The sequence below is a fragment of the Canis lupus genome, chromosome 21 (assembly GCF_003254725.2).
Source record: "Canis lupus dingo isolate Sandy chromosome 21, ASM325472v2, whole genome shotgun sequence".
NCBI lineage: Eukaryota > Metazoa > Chordata > Mammalia > Carnivora > Canidae > Canis > Canis lupus.
In genome coordinates, this window is record NC_064263.1 from 13,753,015 (window position 1) to 13,768,315 (window position 15,301).

Here is a 15,301-nt window from a genome sequence, read left to right on the forward strand (position 1 = left end):
TTAATGAAGGGGTACAATTGGGAGGGAGGGAGTGGCTGTAAAAGGACATTATGAGAGATGCTTCTGTTGATGGAAATTGTGTCTTGACTGTATCAATGTCAATATTGTTAATGTTAATATTCTACTTGTGATATTATACTATAGTTCTGTAATATGTTATAGGAAACCAGGTTATGGGTATACAGGATCCCTCTGTATTGTTTCTTATTTTTCTGCATTATTTCTTACAATTGCATACTAATCTATAATTATTTCAAAAAAGTTTAATTTAAAATATGGAGGTCAATCATTATTAGCAATTGATAAATAATATATTGCTCTTTTGTCAATTCTCAAATATTCCATTTTCTGGGAAATAAATTCATGTTTTGTTTTCTTATAAATAAACTGAATTGGGACACCTGGGTGGCTCAGCGGTTTAGCACCTGCCTTTGGCCCAGGGCATGATCCTGGAATCCCTGGATCAAGTCCCACATCAGGCTCCCTGTGTGGAGCCTGCTTCTCCCTCTGCCTGTGTCTCTGCCTCTCTCTCTTTCTCTGTGCCTCTCATGAATAAATAAATAAATAATTTTTAAAAAAATAAATTGAATTACTTTGGCTTGACTGAGTTATTTGGAAATGAAATATTTGTAGAAACTTGAATAATACCAATGGAAATATCTCTTGCCAAACTATTGCCCTGCTAATACTTTTTCCAAATATGGACTTTTCTATTTATTTTTGTTAGAAGATGGAAAATTCCTTTATCAAGTATAGTCTGAATACTAAAAAATATTTATCTGATTTTATTTATGTTAGCTAATTTTAGTAAGGCAACAATTGCCTCAAAATCGATTCCAGCTCTAAAATAGGCAAAGAAAATCCATTTAAAAAACTACTACATTTAAAACTACTACATATAATTCATAAAGAAATAATGTGTAATCAATCAATATATTTTTCTTTTACCTTTCACACTTAGCACAATACTTGTCGAAGTAAATGCAGTCCTCTTAGATCAAATTTTTAACACAATGACTATTCTTTTCAAACGTATATTTTTATTTATAAATTAAAAATAGTACCACATGTCCTAAAAATGTAATTGACTGTTGCATAAATGTGACTAAATCATATTTGGTATTATATGTAAATTTAAAAACATCTATATTAAACTTCCCAAGTCCTGTAGTGAATTTCAAATGGATGGGAAATGTGTCTGACAACATGTTACAAAATTCACTATATCTGAAAGATTACTTTGAGTGATATACTGGAATACAATTTAGTTAGATATATTTATCAATGTGTTAAAAAAGACATTTATCCTACAAAGTAAACGATTATTATTCAAAGTAAGAATAATTGTCACACCATAAATAGAAGAAAGGAGACTCAATAGATAAGCTACAAAGAAAGGACTGATTTTTTTTAAAGATTTTATTTATTAGTGAGAGAACATGGGGGGTGGGGGGAATGGGCAGACAGACAGAAGCAGACGGAGAGGGAGAAGCAGACTCCTCACTGAGCAAGGAGTCCTATGCAGGGTTCCATCCATCCTTAACTGACTGATTCACTCAGGCACCCCTGATTTTGTTTTGTTATAAGGCCATGTCATGGGATTTACCTTTTTAACTCTTTAAGATTCACAAGAGCAAGAACAGAAGTTGCCAAATTAGCACACAGAGTTCTCCCTTACTATGTCCCTGCCTTCCCCAATGATGACATCTTATATAACCAGAGAATATTATCAAACCTGAGAAATTGACAATGGTACAATGTTATTAAGTAAATTAGAGACTTTATTTGGATTTCACCAGTTTTTACATGTGCTCATTTTAATTTTTTGTGTGTATAAGTATGATGAAAATTTGTCACATATGTGAATTATCACCATATAGATGACATTTGAAGCCATGGTGTTAGGTAAGATCTTTAGAGTTAAAGAGAAGACTTGAGATCAGAACTCTGGAAAATACTAATTTAGGGATAGGTCCAAAAAAAGAGCAATGAATGAGAAACATGAAATGGGTTGGTGAATAGTGGGGAATATCAAGGAGAGTGATGTCCTGGCAGCCAAAGAGAGAGAGTTTCAAGCTGACAGCAATGACTGCTGAAGGCACAAGGGGTAACAAGGACTAGAGAGAAGCCACTGGACTTGGCTAATTGGTCATTAATAACTTCTGCCTTAGCAGTTGTGGTGGAGTAGCAGGAGTAAAAGAATGAATCTGAGGTAAGGACGTAGACACAGTGAACTATGAAATGTCTAATGAGGTAAGTGGAGCAGTGAATGCAGAAAGGAAGATAATAAATGAAGTGAGAGTCCAAACAAAACTCACACAGGAGAAGAGATAACTTGTAGGAAGGATGAAGTGGTATTTCTGATTTCTGACCTAAATGAAAAGTGTGTCTTATTAATGAGTCATATTTAACTTAGCAATTAAATATCCATGACCTCAAAAATTTTTCCTTCCACAGGTGTTAGTGTGAATCAACTCAATAAATATTTATTAAGAACTTATTCATGCTGGACCCTTCCTGAGAAACAAAGGTAAGTAAGATTTGATTGCTGTTCCCTAAAGAGCTTTCAATTTAATAATAACATTTGTATGCAGCATCCCAGCTTAGTTCGGGGGAATGAAACGGAGCTAGCCAAGAGAAGAGCATTCTGGGAAGATGAAACAGCCTGCATGAAGGTACAATAACCAGGGAGACTGGGTTTTTCCAAGATTTAAAAGAAGCAGTGGTAAGTGAAGGGTAGAACGACTGGAGATAAGGCAGGAGAGGTGAGCAGAGGTCAGATTTTGTAGGGCCTCAAAGATTTCAGTAAGGAGCGTGGATTTCATTTTCTGTACAATGGGCAGCCACTGTAGGGTTTTAAGCACTGAAAGATTTACAGTTTCCGTGGGTTTGCACTGTGGAAAACGTACCCAACTGAAGAAAGATAGGGGAGAGATGGTGGCAGCTTAAACTGTGGCATTAGCAGCTTACACAGAGAGAAACAGATACAGTTGCAGCTGGAGTCTGCCCCTCCATGCTCCTCACTGCTGGGTCCTCTGATGGCCCCAAAAGAAGGTGTAGGGCTATCCCATTCTTGGGTAAATCTCCATGAAAAGAAGAATTTTGTTTCTGGCTTCAAATGAGGGGCTATGGGAAAGAGATTCCTCAGTCTGGATCTGTTGTCCTTTGCACAACCAAATGTAAGTCTGAGGATGACGCCAGAGTCCCAGTGGTGACCACTGGGGGAGGTGTATTGGTCCTGTGATGGCAGCTCACTCCTCTCACATGCTGTGCATCTCATCACATAGAATTGCATCCAGACACCTAGACAAAAGTTCCCCTTTCCCTTCTCATCCACAGATCTGAGTTTCTGTTGGAGTCTAGTGACTGATCCTGGGAACCCTGACAATTCAGGATCACAGTTATATCACCACCATGGCATGTCTAGCCCAATAAATGTTGCTGAATGATCAGATTAGTTCTATTCAGGAGACAAGAATCCCCACGTTATTGGAGGCTCCATTAAAACTTGTAGATATAGTCATTTCAGATGAAAGCCAAATAAAAATTATCTGTGGAAGTTTTAGAGTCCATATGAATGCTTTAGTAGGGAATAGTCTCAGTAGTTCATCATTTATGAGACACCTTAAGGGATAAATTGTGTTAATTATCACTTACTGCTTCTTAACTATTTCTGCCAATCTTTAGTCATGATAGTCATATACATGGCTTTGATATTCATTTCAATCTGTTTTTGTAAAAATATTGTATCGTCGTAAACAGTCACTTTAACAATTGAGATTATACTTTTCAAATAATATTTACATATGTATCCTCTGACAATCTAGAAGCAAAAAAGATACAGAAATTAAAAATAGAGAACCAATGTTTTGTCATTTGAAAAAATAAGAAATTAAGACATAAATGTGGTTCCAGGGGGGCACCTGGGTGGTTCAGTCAGTTGAGTGTCTGCCTTCGGCTCAGGTCATGATCCCCGGGTCCTGGGATCAAGTCCTGCATCAGGATCCCTCTTCAGTGGGGACCCTGCTTCTCCCTCTCCCCCCGTTCCCCTAAATGCTTGTTCTCTCCCTCTCTCTCTCTCTCAAATAAATAGTCTTTTAAAAAATGTGGTTTCTGAGCCTTAAAATTTTTGAACACAAGATCCAGGTCATCATGATCTAAATAACACAGCTCAAGCTGACTTCCTTTGACATGGTAATTAATATAACAGGAACAGCGGTGCCCACTTGTCTTATATGTACCAAAACTTAGATTGTAAATATCAATTCCAAGCACTAAAGAGGATAATTTCCTAAAGTACATGTAATCATAATTCACAAATTTTTAAGGCATTTGTGTAAATGTTTAATAACTAGTAAGTTTTAAATGTTATACTCACTCTTTCATGATATTTTTGGTTCTTTTCTCTAAGTCTCTTTATTTGAGCCATATATCGTTCTACTGCATTTTCCTTTATTTGACAGCTGATAATAAACAAAGATAAGATGTGTTACAATTACTCATCTAGGAAAATTCATGAGACAAATATAAACTATTTAGATTGAAATAAAGTATTAAATATATTATAAAAACACATTTAGGGATAAGATACCTTCTTAAGTGATTTTTTTGTGTGTTTCTTTTTTTTTTTTTAAGATTTTATTTATTTATTCATGAGAGACACAGAGAGAGAGAGAGAGGCAGAGACACAGGCAGAGGGAGAAGCAGGCCCCATGCAGGGAGCCCGATGTGGGACTTGATCCCGGGACTCCAGGATCACACCCTGGGCTAAAGGTGGCACTAAACTTCTGAGCCACCAGGGCTACCCTTTTTGTGTGTTTCTGAGTATATTTTACTCACTAAAATATATGTTGGAGAGATAACTTCAAGTTTTTTCCTATATCAATCCCCATTTGTATTTCACAGTCATAATTTGTATACTTTCTAATTATTTATAAATAATTCAGCTTAAAGGAAACCTAGTATAATTTGTATACTTTCTAATTATTTATAAATAATTCAGCTTAAAGGAAACATGTTCTCTAGAATTCTAAAAATTCAGACAAAAATGACAAGATAAAGACTTTATATAAGGGCAGACACACCTTCTTGAAATACTAAGATAAATGAGACATACCTCTGGGTCAAGTTCGTTAGTATGCCATCTCTTCTTTATTTTTTTAAATTTAATTTTATTTAAATTCAATTTGCCAACATATAGTATAACACCTAGTGCTCATCTCATCATGTGCCGTCCTTAGTGCCTGTCACCAGTTAACCTACCATCTCTTCTATAAATAATAAAGGTTTTTCTGGCACAAATACATTTCTTTCATACCCAACAAGTATTTGTTGAGCATCTGTCAGGTACAAAGGAGAGATTGAACAGTAGAGAAAGACTTTGGTATAGGCCATTTGATAGCTATCTATTTCTCTATTACCCCAAAAATCTTTTAACTTTAAATCTGAGACCAGGGATGCCTGGGTGGCTCAGCGGTTGATCACCTGCCTTTGGCTCATCCCGCAGTCCCAGGATCCCCTGCATGGAGCTTGCTTCTCTCTCTGCCTACGTCTCTGCCTCTGTGTGTCTCTCATGAATAAATAAATCCTAAAAATAATAAATAAATCTGAGACCAAAGTAACACAGTGGAAACAGCTTCACATAAACATCTTGCCTCCATTAAAACAAAGCAAAACAGTCGCTGGGTGGCTCAGCGGTTTAGTGCCTGCCTTTGGCTCAGGGCGCGATCCTGGAGTCGCGGGATCGAGTCCCACGTTGGGCTCCCGGCATGGAGCTTTTGCTTGTGTCTCTGCCTCTCTCTCTCTCTCTCTATGTCTATCATGAATAAATAAATCAATAAATCTTAAAAAAAAAGGCAAAACAAAAATACATCACCTGTATGGTGTAGTGAACCTAGAGGTCATTACAAAATGAGAGACTCTTGTTTGCCATCACATTCCTGTCACTTCTTACCTATATGATCTCAGGCAAGTCACTTCTCTGAGCATCAATTTCCAACCTGTCAGTGGTGATAACAATACCTAGCTCTAATCCTTTAAAGATTAAAATAAGAATTGTATGTGAATGTTTCTAGGGTAAAGTAGGTGCTTAGGAAATTTCAGTTGAATCTGAATCTTATATCCTCAGCCCTTCCTCCAAAATATCATTTATATGTGTGACATTGTGTATTCAGTACAGAGTAAAATAAATCTCCTTCTTTCTCAATGATGAGAAAATGCACCATAAAAACAAAACAAGCAATTCCTTTAGTGGCAAAAGTGCTCTGTTTGGATACTGTGAAACTTGGACTTCAGTACTGCTTCTCCACTGACTGCCCAAGGACTCTCAACCTCGTTAGGCCATGCCTTACTTTTCAGGAAGTAAGAGAATTGAAGGCGATGAGCTCTATATTTTTTCAGTTCCAAAATTCTGCATTTTACATTGATCATTGTTCCCTTTCATGCAGTCACACAGACAATCACATACAGCACAAATAAGATTTAATGAGCTGCTGCTCTGTGCCCAGTATTGTTTAGGGCATTATGGAGATAGTGTGGAACAATACTTCCATGATCCTTGCCCCCAAGGAGCTTACATTTCACTAAACAATAAAGAAGTAAACACCCAAGCATATTATTTACCTATTGTTATGGGGGAAATAACAGGCTATGATAAGGATATTAAACAGAAGGGACTACTATGCACAGGTGGTTTCCAAACAGTAGTGGATATAAACCATGTTTTTTACTTCCCACCTAAAGCTTAGGTGTGGGGGCATCTGGGTAGGTCAGTCGGTTAAGTGTCTGCCTTCTGCTTGGGTCATGATCCTGGGTCCTGGGATGGAACCCCACATAGGGCTCCCCCCTCAGCAAGGAGCCTGCTTTTCCTTCTCCCTCTGCTGCTTCCCCTGCTTGTGCTCTTTCTCTCTCTCCCTCCGTCAAATAGATAAATAAAATCTTTAAAAAAAAATAAAGCTTAGGTGTGCAAAAATTCTGAAAGAGTGCCTTCTCTATCTCCCATTTTTAAGGAGAAAAATTAAAATAATGTAAATGAGAATTATCTGAAAAAAGGCTTATGCAAATTCATGCAAATTATACGATTATAAATATGGTAACTTAATTCACTTTCTGCATGGCTGAAGCAGGCAAATGAATCTCAAGTATATGGTGTCCATTGGTTGTGACTGAGTCTTTGCATGGTCTGGTTAACAGACTTATTCCTGGTTTCAGCTGAGAGGCTTCCTTGGTGATGACTGAGTGTGCAAAGATGGCTCTGGAGACTGCATTCAGCCCCAACCCCAGATCCTGCATGGCAGACACTTATACTAAAAAATATTTCCCATTTATTTGAAATTCAAATTTAATTTGGCATCCTATAATTTTATTTGCTGTATCTGGCAATCCTACACTTAATCTATCACCCCTCCACTTAGAGCAGTCAGGAGCAAATGACCTGGGGCTTTGTCTTATGTTCCTTGTGAGCAGTTCAGAAAGATCTAAGAGTACCAGCAGGCCTCAGGGGCAATTCTGACTTGCCCTAAAGGTTTTGGTGACTTTGTTGCCCCAACTGTGGCTCACATGGTAGGTGTAGGTCTAAGTCAGTTGAGCCTTTCCTTGGAATCTACTTCAACTTCCATGGGTCTCATGAAGATGAAACTGCACTTTAGAACTCAACACTATTAGCCACTGTGGGAATTCAAGTCTCACTGTTCTCTATGTACCTTTTTCTTTTCATATCTCCCTTAGGTGCCATGGTAGTGCACATGTGACACTAAAAGTGTCAGTACTAAGTACTGAAGCAAATGCAATGATAAACTAATGAGATAATACATTTAAAGCAGTTTGAAAAGGATACACTATTCTAAAGCACAGTGATATGAAATGGTTAGTAATACAATGGGTTACTTTTCCCCTTCCTTCTCTGAATTATTAAGATGTTATTAATGTGTCAACTTTTTCCCTCCAGGCAATTTAACTGAAAATTCTGAGAAGGAAAACAAATAAATCTGGATTATTATTTTTTTTTTCAGAGAGAGTGAAAGCATGGTGTGGGAGGGGCTGAGGGAGAGGGAGAGAGAGTCCCAAGCAGACTCTGAGTTGAGCACAGAGCCTGACATGGGGCTCATTCTCATAACCCCAAGATCATGACCTGAGTTGAAACCAAGAGTCAGACGTTTAACCGACTATGCCACCCAGGCACCCCTAATCTGAATGTTTTTTAAAAAATGTATACTTGTATCTATTTTTTAACCTATAATCATATCTACACCTATTTCTATATCTATATTCATACTCGTTGTAGAAAACTATGGGGAAAGCAAATATAAAGGAAAAAATAAAACCACAATTACCTAGAGATGATGATTATAGATTTTGCATTGGCAGTCTCAGCTCTTCACAAACAACCATAGAGGATCATGACCTTATATTCTTGGGACAGATTTTTAAAAAAATGTTTAGTTGTCCAGAAATCATTGACTACCTACTATGTGCTCCCAGCTCTTTGTTAGATGAGATTATATAAGAGAAACATAAGATGCTGCCACAGGATATTTGGTCAATCTTTTCTCAGAAAGTGAGGGGTGTGTTTTGGTTATTTGTCATGTGACAAAAGTTCTGTCGCTTGGGAACACATGGAGTGAGTCAAGTGTAACTAGCAGAGCATGGTAGAGCAAGGCCTTGACTGTTTCAGTCCATGAGATTATTTATTTAGTCTTAACAAAGGAGAGAACAAAAACGTAAGATGTTCGATTTACATCTTGCATTAGTCATGAGAATTTTTAAATGTTTGTCTCTTTGTAAACCTCTGTTAAAAATAGAAATACTGGCCTCTGGCTGACCTAGAAGAGAAAGAAACAGTTATATTTGGATGTCATCAGTGTAAACCATAGGAACAAGTTAGAGACCAGGTTGTATTCACAGAGCCTGGCTTTTTGTCCACCTCTCCAAAGATGAGATGAACAAGTTTTCCGTTATGCTGACAGATGAGTGCATGTAGTTTCTGGTTATAACTTAATGTCTCAAGTAGAAAATAAAAGGGAACTTTGTTGAAAGTCCCTTCCCATGGGTGTTTCTCTCTTAGTGTTCTGACCCATTCACTCACTGTCCTCTAAAAAGAATAGACAGGTAGATTTGGAGTTTCTCAAGAATAAGGAGATGGATTTTTCTCTGAATGTTTAAAAAAAACTATTGGGGCGCCTCGGTGGTTCAGTTGGTTAAGCGTCCGCCTTTGGTTCAGGTCATGATCCCAGGGTCCTGGGATGGAGCCCCACATCAGGCTCCCTGCTCAGCAGGGAGTCTGCTTCTCCTTCTCCCCCTGCTCCTCCCCTTGCGCATGCTCTCTCTCACTGTCTCTGTTTCTCTCTCTCTCTAATAAATAAAAATAAAATCTAAAAAACAGAAAACCAAAGAACCCCAAATCTCTTAAGGGCCAGCATCACAGGCTAGTCACCAGCATCACGGGTTCTGCACTTTCAGCCTTGTTCCCCCTTCCAATAATTTCCTATTCCCAAATCCCACATGTTCCACAGGGCTTGGCTGATCTGACAGTTGCCTATATATAGGCAGCAGGTGGCTCCTACCCTCTCTCCCACATTTCTGCCTTCTCTCAGTTACTGAACTGTGAAAAGCTCTCCCTTACCCCAGCATCTTTTCCATAAGCCTTTCTCTCCTCCATTCTATGTCTCCATAACAACTGTTCCTCTTCCAGAGATCAGTTGCAATGTCACTTTCTCAAATAAGTTTTTCCTGACCCCTCTGACCATATCAAGACCTTTAAATTGTCGCACAACACCCTACACTTTTCTTTCATAATGTCTTAATTGTAGCTATGCAATTTTTTTTAAAGCTTGAAGTAGTTGTCCAATATCTGCCTCCCATGCCTCATCAGGCCAGGAACTAGGTGATCTGTTTGTTGCTCTCTTCCAGCACTTGCCTTGGACTTGGTAAACATTCAAGTATTTGTTCAGTAAAAGCATGAATGAAGTACATACTTTAAATATATATATATATATATATATATATATATATATTTAAAATTTTAATTCCAGTGCAGTTTTTCTGGCTGAATCATATACATATATATTATAATGAACATATAAACATATACATATATTGTGTATAACTGTATATAAATATATATATAGATACATATATATATTATCCATTCTGCTTTATCCATTCATTTATTGATGGACACTTGGGCTGCTTCCATAGTTTGGCTATTGTAAATAATGCTGCAATAAACATAGGGGTGTGTGTATCCCTTTGAATTAGTGTTTTTTGTATTTTTTGAGTAGTGTAATTACTGAACTGTAGAATAGTCTATTTTTAACCTTTTTTTTTTAATTTTTATTTATTTATGATAGAGAGAGAGAGAGAGAGAGAGAGAGAGAGAGAGGCGCAGAGACACAGGCAGAGGGAGAAGCAGGCTCCATGCACCGGGAGCCCGACGTGGGACTCGATCCCGGGTCTCCAGGATCGCGCCCTGGGCCAAAGGCAGGCGCCAAACCGCTGCGCCACCCAGGGATCCCTATTTTTAACCTTCATACTGTTTTCCACAGTGGCTAGATCAGTTTGCATTCCTACCAACAGTGGATGATTTTCCTTTTCTTCACATGAAGAAAGGAAAAAATACATCATTGTATTTTTGATGTTAGCCATTCTAACAGGTGTGAGGTGATATCTCATTGTAGTTTTGATTTGCATTTTCTGATGGATGAGTGATGTTGAGCATCTTTTCAAGTGTCTGTTGACCATCTGAATATCTTTTTTGGAGAAATGTTTGCTCATGTCTTCTGCCAATTTTTAATTGGATTTGTGCATGTGTGTGTGTGTGTGTGTGTGTTCAGTTGTATCAGTTCTTCATATATTTTGGATACTAACTCATTATTGGATGTCATTTGTGAGTATCTTCTATTTAGTAGGTTACCTTTTAGTTTTGTTCATTGTTTCTTTTGCTGTGCAGAGCTTTTTATTTTGATGTAGTCCCAATAGTTTATTTTTGCTTCTATTTCCTTTGCTTCAGGAGACATATCCAGAAAAATGTTGCTATGACCAAAGTTAGAGAAATTACTGTCTATGCTCCCTTCTAGGATTTTTATAGTTTCAGGTCTCACACTTAAGTCCTTAATCCATTTTGAGCTTATTTTTATGTATGATGTGAGAGGGTGGCCCAATTTCATTCTTTTGCATGTGGTTGTGCTGTTTTTCAACACCATGTATCAAAGAGATCTCTTTTTCTTCTATTGTGTATATTCTTGCCTCATTTGTCGAAAATTGGTTGATCATATAAGCATCGGTTTATTTCTGAGTACTCTATTCTGTGCTATTGATCTGTGTCTATTTTTGTGCCAATACCATATTGTTTTGGTTACTACTGCTTTGTAGCATATCTTGAAATCTGGGATTGTGATACCTCCAGTGTTGTTCTTTTTCACGATTGCTTTGGCTATTCGGGGTCTTTTGTGGTTCCATACAAATTTTAGGATTATTTGTTCTAGTTCCGTGAAAAATGCTATTGGAATTTGGTAGGGATTTCATTAAATGTGTAGATTGCTTTAGGTAGCATGGATATTTTAACAATATTTGTTCTTCTAATTCATGAGCATGGAATATCTTTCCATTTGTTTGCATCACCTACAATTTCTTTCATCAATGTTTTATAGTTTTCTGAGTACAGGTCTTTTACCTCCTTTGTTAAGCTTACACCTAGCTATTTTATTCTTTTTGGGGCATTTGTAAATGGGGTTGCTTTCTTAATTTCTCTGTCTACTGCTTCATTATTAGTGTATAAAAATGCAACAGATTTCTATATAGTGATTTTGTATCCTGTGACTTTCTTGATTTTGTCATTTCTAGTAGGTTTTTGGTGGAATCTTTAGTATTTTTCTATATATATAGCGTCATGTCATTTGCAAATAGTGAAAATTTTACTTCTTCCTTACCAATATGGATGCCTTTTATTTCTTTTTGTCTGATTGCTGTGGCTAGGACTCTGGAATAAAAGTGGTGAGAGTGGACATCCCTATCTTTTTCCTGACCTTAGGAGAAAAGCTCTCAGTTTTTCACCACTGGGTATGGTGTTAGATGAGCTGTTTTCATACATAGCCTTTATTACATTGAGGTATGTTCTTTCTAAACCTACTTTGTTGAGGGTTATGAAGTACATTCTTATATGAAAAGGACCGAAATGAATTCATTTACTTCCTAAGACTTATACATTAAAAACCTACCTCGTGCCAAAAACTGAGGTTCAAAATCTCATCAGGGATTTACTATCTATGAATTGGATAAAACATAAGCATAGAATATGTATTACCTCTAGTTTTGTCTCCAGCTCCTGGGAGTGAGACACTAAGAAATATTTTCATTAAAAATAATTTTACCGGGGATACCTGGGTGGCTCAGCGGTTTGGTGCCTGCCTTTGGCCCAGGGCGCGATCCTGGAGTCCCGGGATCGAGTCCCATGTCAGGCTCCCGGCATGGAGCCTGCTTCTCCCTCCTCCTGTGTCTCTGCCTCTCTCTCTCTCTCTCTCTGTGTCTATCATAAATTAATTAATTAATTAATTAATTAATTAATTAATTAAAAAAATAAATTTAAAAATTAAAAAAAAATAATTATATCAGGGGGATCCCTGGGTGGCTTAGAGTTTTAGCGCCTGCCTTTGGCCCAGGGCTTGGTCCTGGAGTCCCAGGATCGGGTCCTGCGTTGGGCTCCCTGCATAGAGCCTGCTTCTCCCTCTGCCTGTGTCTCTGCCTCTCTCTCTGTGTGTGTCTCTCATGAATAAATAAATAAAATCTTTTAAAAAAATAATTGTATCATTTGGATTTGATCTGTAGCCATTGGAGATAATGCTCATTGGAATGTCTAGAAATGAACTCTTCTATAAATGTATGCTAACTATTCCATGTTACAATAAACCTATTAATAAGCCAAAAATCAGCATCAATACTTCTAGACATAATCATATTTTATGAGGTAAGTCAGCCAGCTGTTATATACAAACTGTGTATTCAGTATGTGGGAGAGTGGTGGGAGAGAGGAAGCCAAACCACATTAATGAATGCTGTTTCACTACTACTACTTGAAAAATATTATAGTCAAAGTTTCAAAAACTTTAAAAATATGCACATAGCACAAGAGTGAAATTATGCTTCCAATCTACCTCCAGTCTCTCTTGACAGCTTTTGAGCGCATCACTTTCCATTTGGAGTTATATGAATCTTAACAATGATTTCCATTTACACATGGGAACATTTGGATTTCATAATTGAAACTTACTGGTATTCTAGAAGTGCTTCACTAGTAGGCAATTTGACTTCTTTGTGTGGCCCATCTTGAACATCCTTTTTATTTGCTTTTGCTGTGTTATCCATTGTGTTGCTTAGTTAGTAAGAAGCATACCTGTTTGAAAAGAAATGGGAAAAGTAAATAAATTCTGTCTTTGCTCCTCTACTTGTGTTTACTCAAGATAAGGAACTGCTGGGACTTAATTTAGAACTGTTTTTTTTTGTTTTTTTGTTTTTTTTCATTTCAGGTCTCCAGGTCTCCAGACCTATTACCTACCACAATGCTGGGACATAATGAATCAACAGATTCTTGAGTCTGGTAAGTTCCATGCCCAGGTACAGCATTTCACCACCCAAAACTTTCTAAGAGACTCATCCCTTTATGTTATCCATCTACATCTGTTTTCCCTCTCAAGTATTTTTAAGAACAAGGACTTAACTTTTTCAGTCATTTTATTCCACCACAGTGTTTGGCAGAGTGCACTGCATATAGTAGCAGTTCAGGAAATGTCTGTTAATTTTTTTAAAACTAAGATAAAACAAAAGTACAACTTTCTATGAACACCAAGAAACTAGAGCCCAGAAGAATTAGGTTTGGCCAGGATTGTTATAAAGAGCAAATAAAAGCACATATTCAAATGTTTTTTAAGGGGCTAAAAGGTTTACAAATGCAAAATAATAGTAATAATAATATTATTAACAGTAACCGCTCATCAGCTATTAATTGCTTTTTAATCAATAGTAAAAAAATTGTCAAAAATGATACATTTTAAAAGTGAAAAATCAGGTTCACCGTTCAAAGATTTATAAACAGGAATACTTCTTGGATTCTGTATAGGTACTAAAGTACTTCTTTTCAGATTACATAGTCTCCCTTAACAGATTTTTATCTTTTAATTTCCATTAATCTCAAAAAAAAGAGTTCCTAAACTTCAAAATATTAGTAATTGGGTATGGTAGAAAGAGTATAGCCTTTGTGGGACGCCTGGGTGGCTCAGTAGTTGGGCGCCTGTCTTTGGCTCAGGTCATGATCCCAGCATTTGGGATCGAGTCCAGCATCGGGTTCCCTGTGAGGAGCCTGCTTCTCCCTCTGCCTGTGTCTCTGCCTCTCTCTCTCTCAGTCTGTCTCTCTCATGAATAAATAAATAAATATTTAAAAAAAGAATGTAGCCTTTACAATTATTTATTTAGATGGCTGGAAACTCCATGAAAGTGGGGATGATATAATTCTTGTGCATTACTCTATTTCCCCACACAGATGCACAATAAATCCTTGTCAGATGAAAAAATGGATGGATGAATCAGGCAGACATGTTTTTTTAATTTATTTTTTATTATTGGAGTTTAATTTGCCAACATTTAGCATAACACCCAGTGCTCATCCCACCAAGTGCCCCCCTCAGTGCCCATCACCCAGTCACCCCAACAGGCAGACATGTTTAAATCCCAGATCCACCACTTATTGTCAATGGAACCTTGAGTAGATTAACCTTTTTGAGCTTCAGTTTCATCATTTGTAAAGTGAGAGAAAAAAACCCTTACTTTAAAAGCTGTCGTAAGAATTAAATAAGCTAATATTTAAAGCGCCTAGCATAGTGGCTGACATACAGAAAGAGCTTAGTTAGGTATTTATGCCCCTTTAGTTAAACTCCAGATCATGCTTCTTCAAACTTCAGGTAACTGAAAAGCAGAGGATGTCTGCCTGTTGCTAAGTATGATGATATGTGGAAAAACTAATCTGTGTGATTTGCTGTTGTCAACCTTCATCAATGATTTAGGTCACTGAATCGGTAATCTGCATAGATCACTGAGATCCACAGTGGGAAATCTCTCTGAAGTGAAACATGTTTTCCTAGACATGATGCTTGCATACCTAGACCTCCATCAAGGCTCAGTCTTTATGTCTGACCCTTTTCTTTTCCAGCCAAAATGTGTTCATCTCTATACTCTAACAGACTCCAGTATGCATGAATGGAAACATACTATAATACTTCCCAACTAAAAAGCATATAGGTGATAAAACAAAAAAATT

At 37.2% G+C, this 15,301-nt stretch overlaps 1 protein-coding gene and 1 long non-coding RNA gene across 6 annotated transcripts in view; one reads left to right on the forward strand and one right to left on the reverse strand.

Moving 5' to 3' along the window:
* Positions 1-15,301, forward strand: part of LOC112642073 (uncharacterized) — a 91,918-nt gene that overhangs the window by 41,835 nt on the left and 34,782 nt on the right. The window contains exons 3-4 of the long non-coding RNA XR_007404742.1: positions 2,458-2,530; positions 13,518-13,588. This is a non-coding gene — a long non-coding RNA (uncharacterized LOC112642073). The remainder of the gene's footprint in view (positions 1-2,457; positions 2,531-13,517; positions 13,589-15,301) is intronic.
* The window catches only part of CCDC83 (coiled-coil domain containing 83), a 48,582-nt gene that overhangs the window by 28,367 nt on the left and 4,914 nt on the right, over positions 1-15,301 (reverse strand). For 3 of the 5 annotated variants that reach the window (XM_025419432.3, XM_025419430.3, XM_025419429.3), the window contains exons 2-3: positions 13,262-13,384; positions 4,379-4,463 (exon numbers count right to left, since the gene is read on the reverse strand). In XM_025419432.3, the coding sequence (XP_025275217.3) occupies positions 4,379-4,463; positions 13,262-13,356 (180 nt within the window). In that variant the 5' untranslated portion in view covers positions 13,357-13,384. Of the gene's footprint in view, positions 1-4,378; positions 4,464-8,330; positions 8,410-12,374; positions 12,521-13,261; positions 13,387-15,301 lie in introns of those variants that run through there. The other 2 variants (XM_049099115.1, XM_025419431.3) reach the window with 2 other exon arrangements.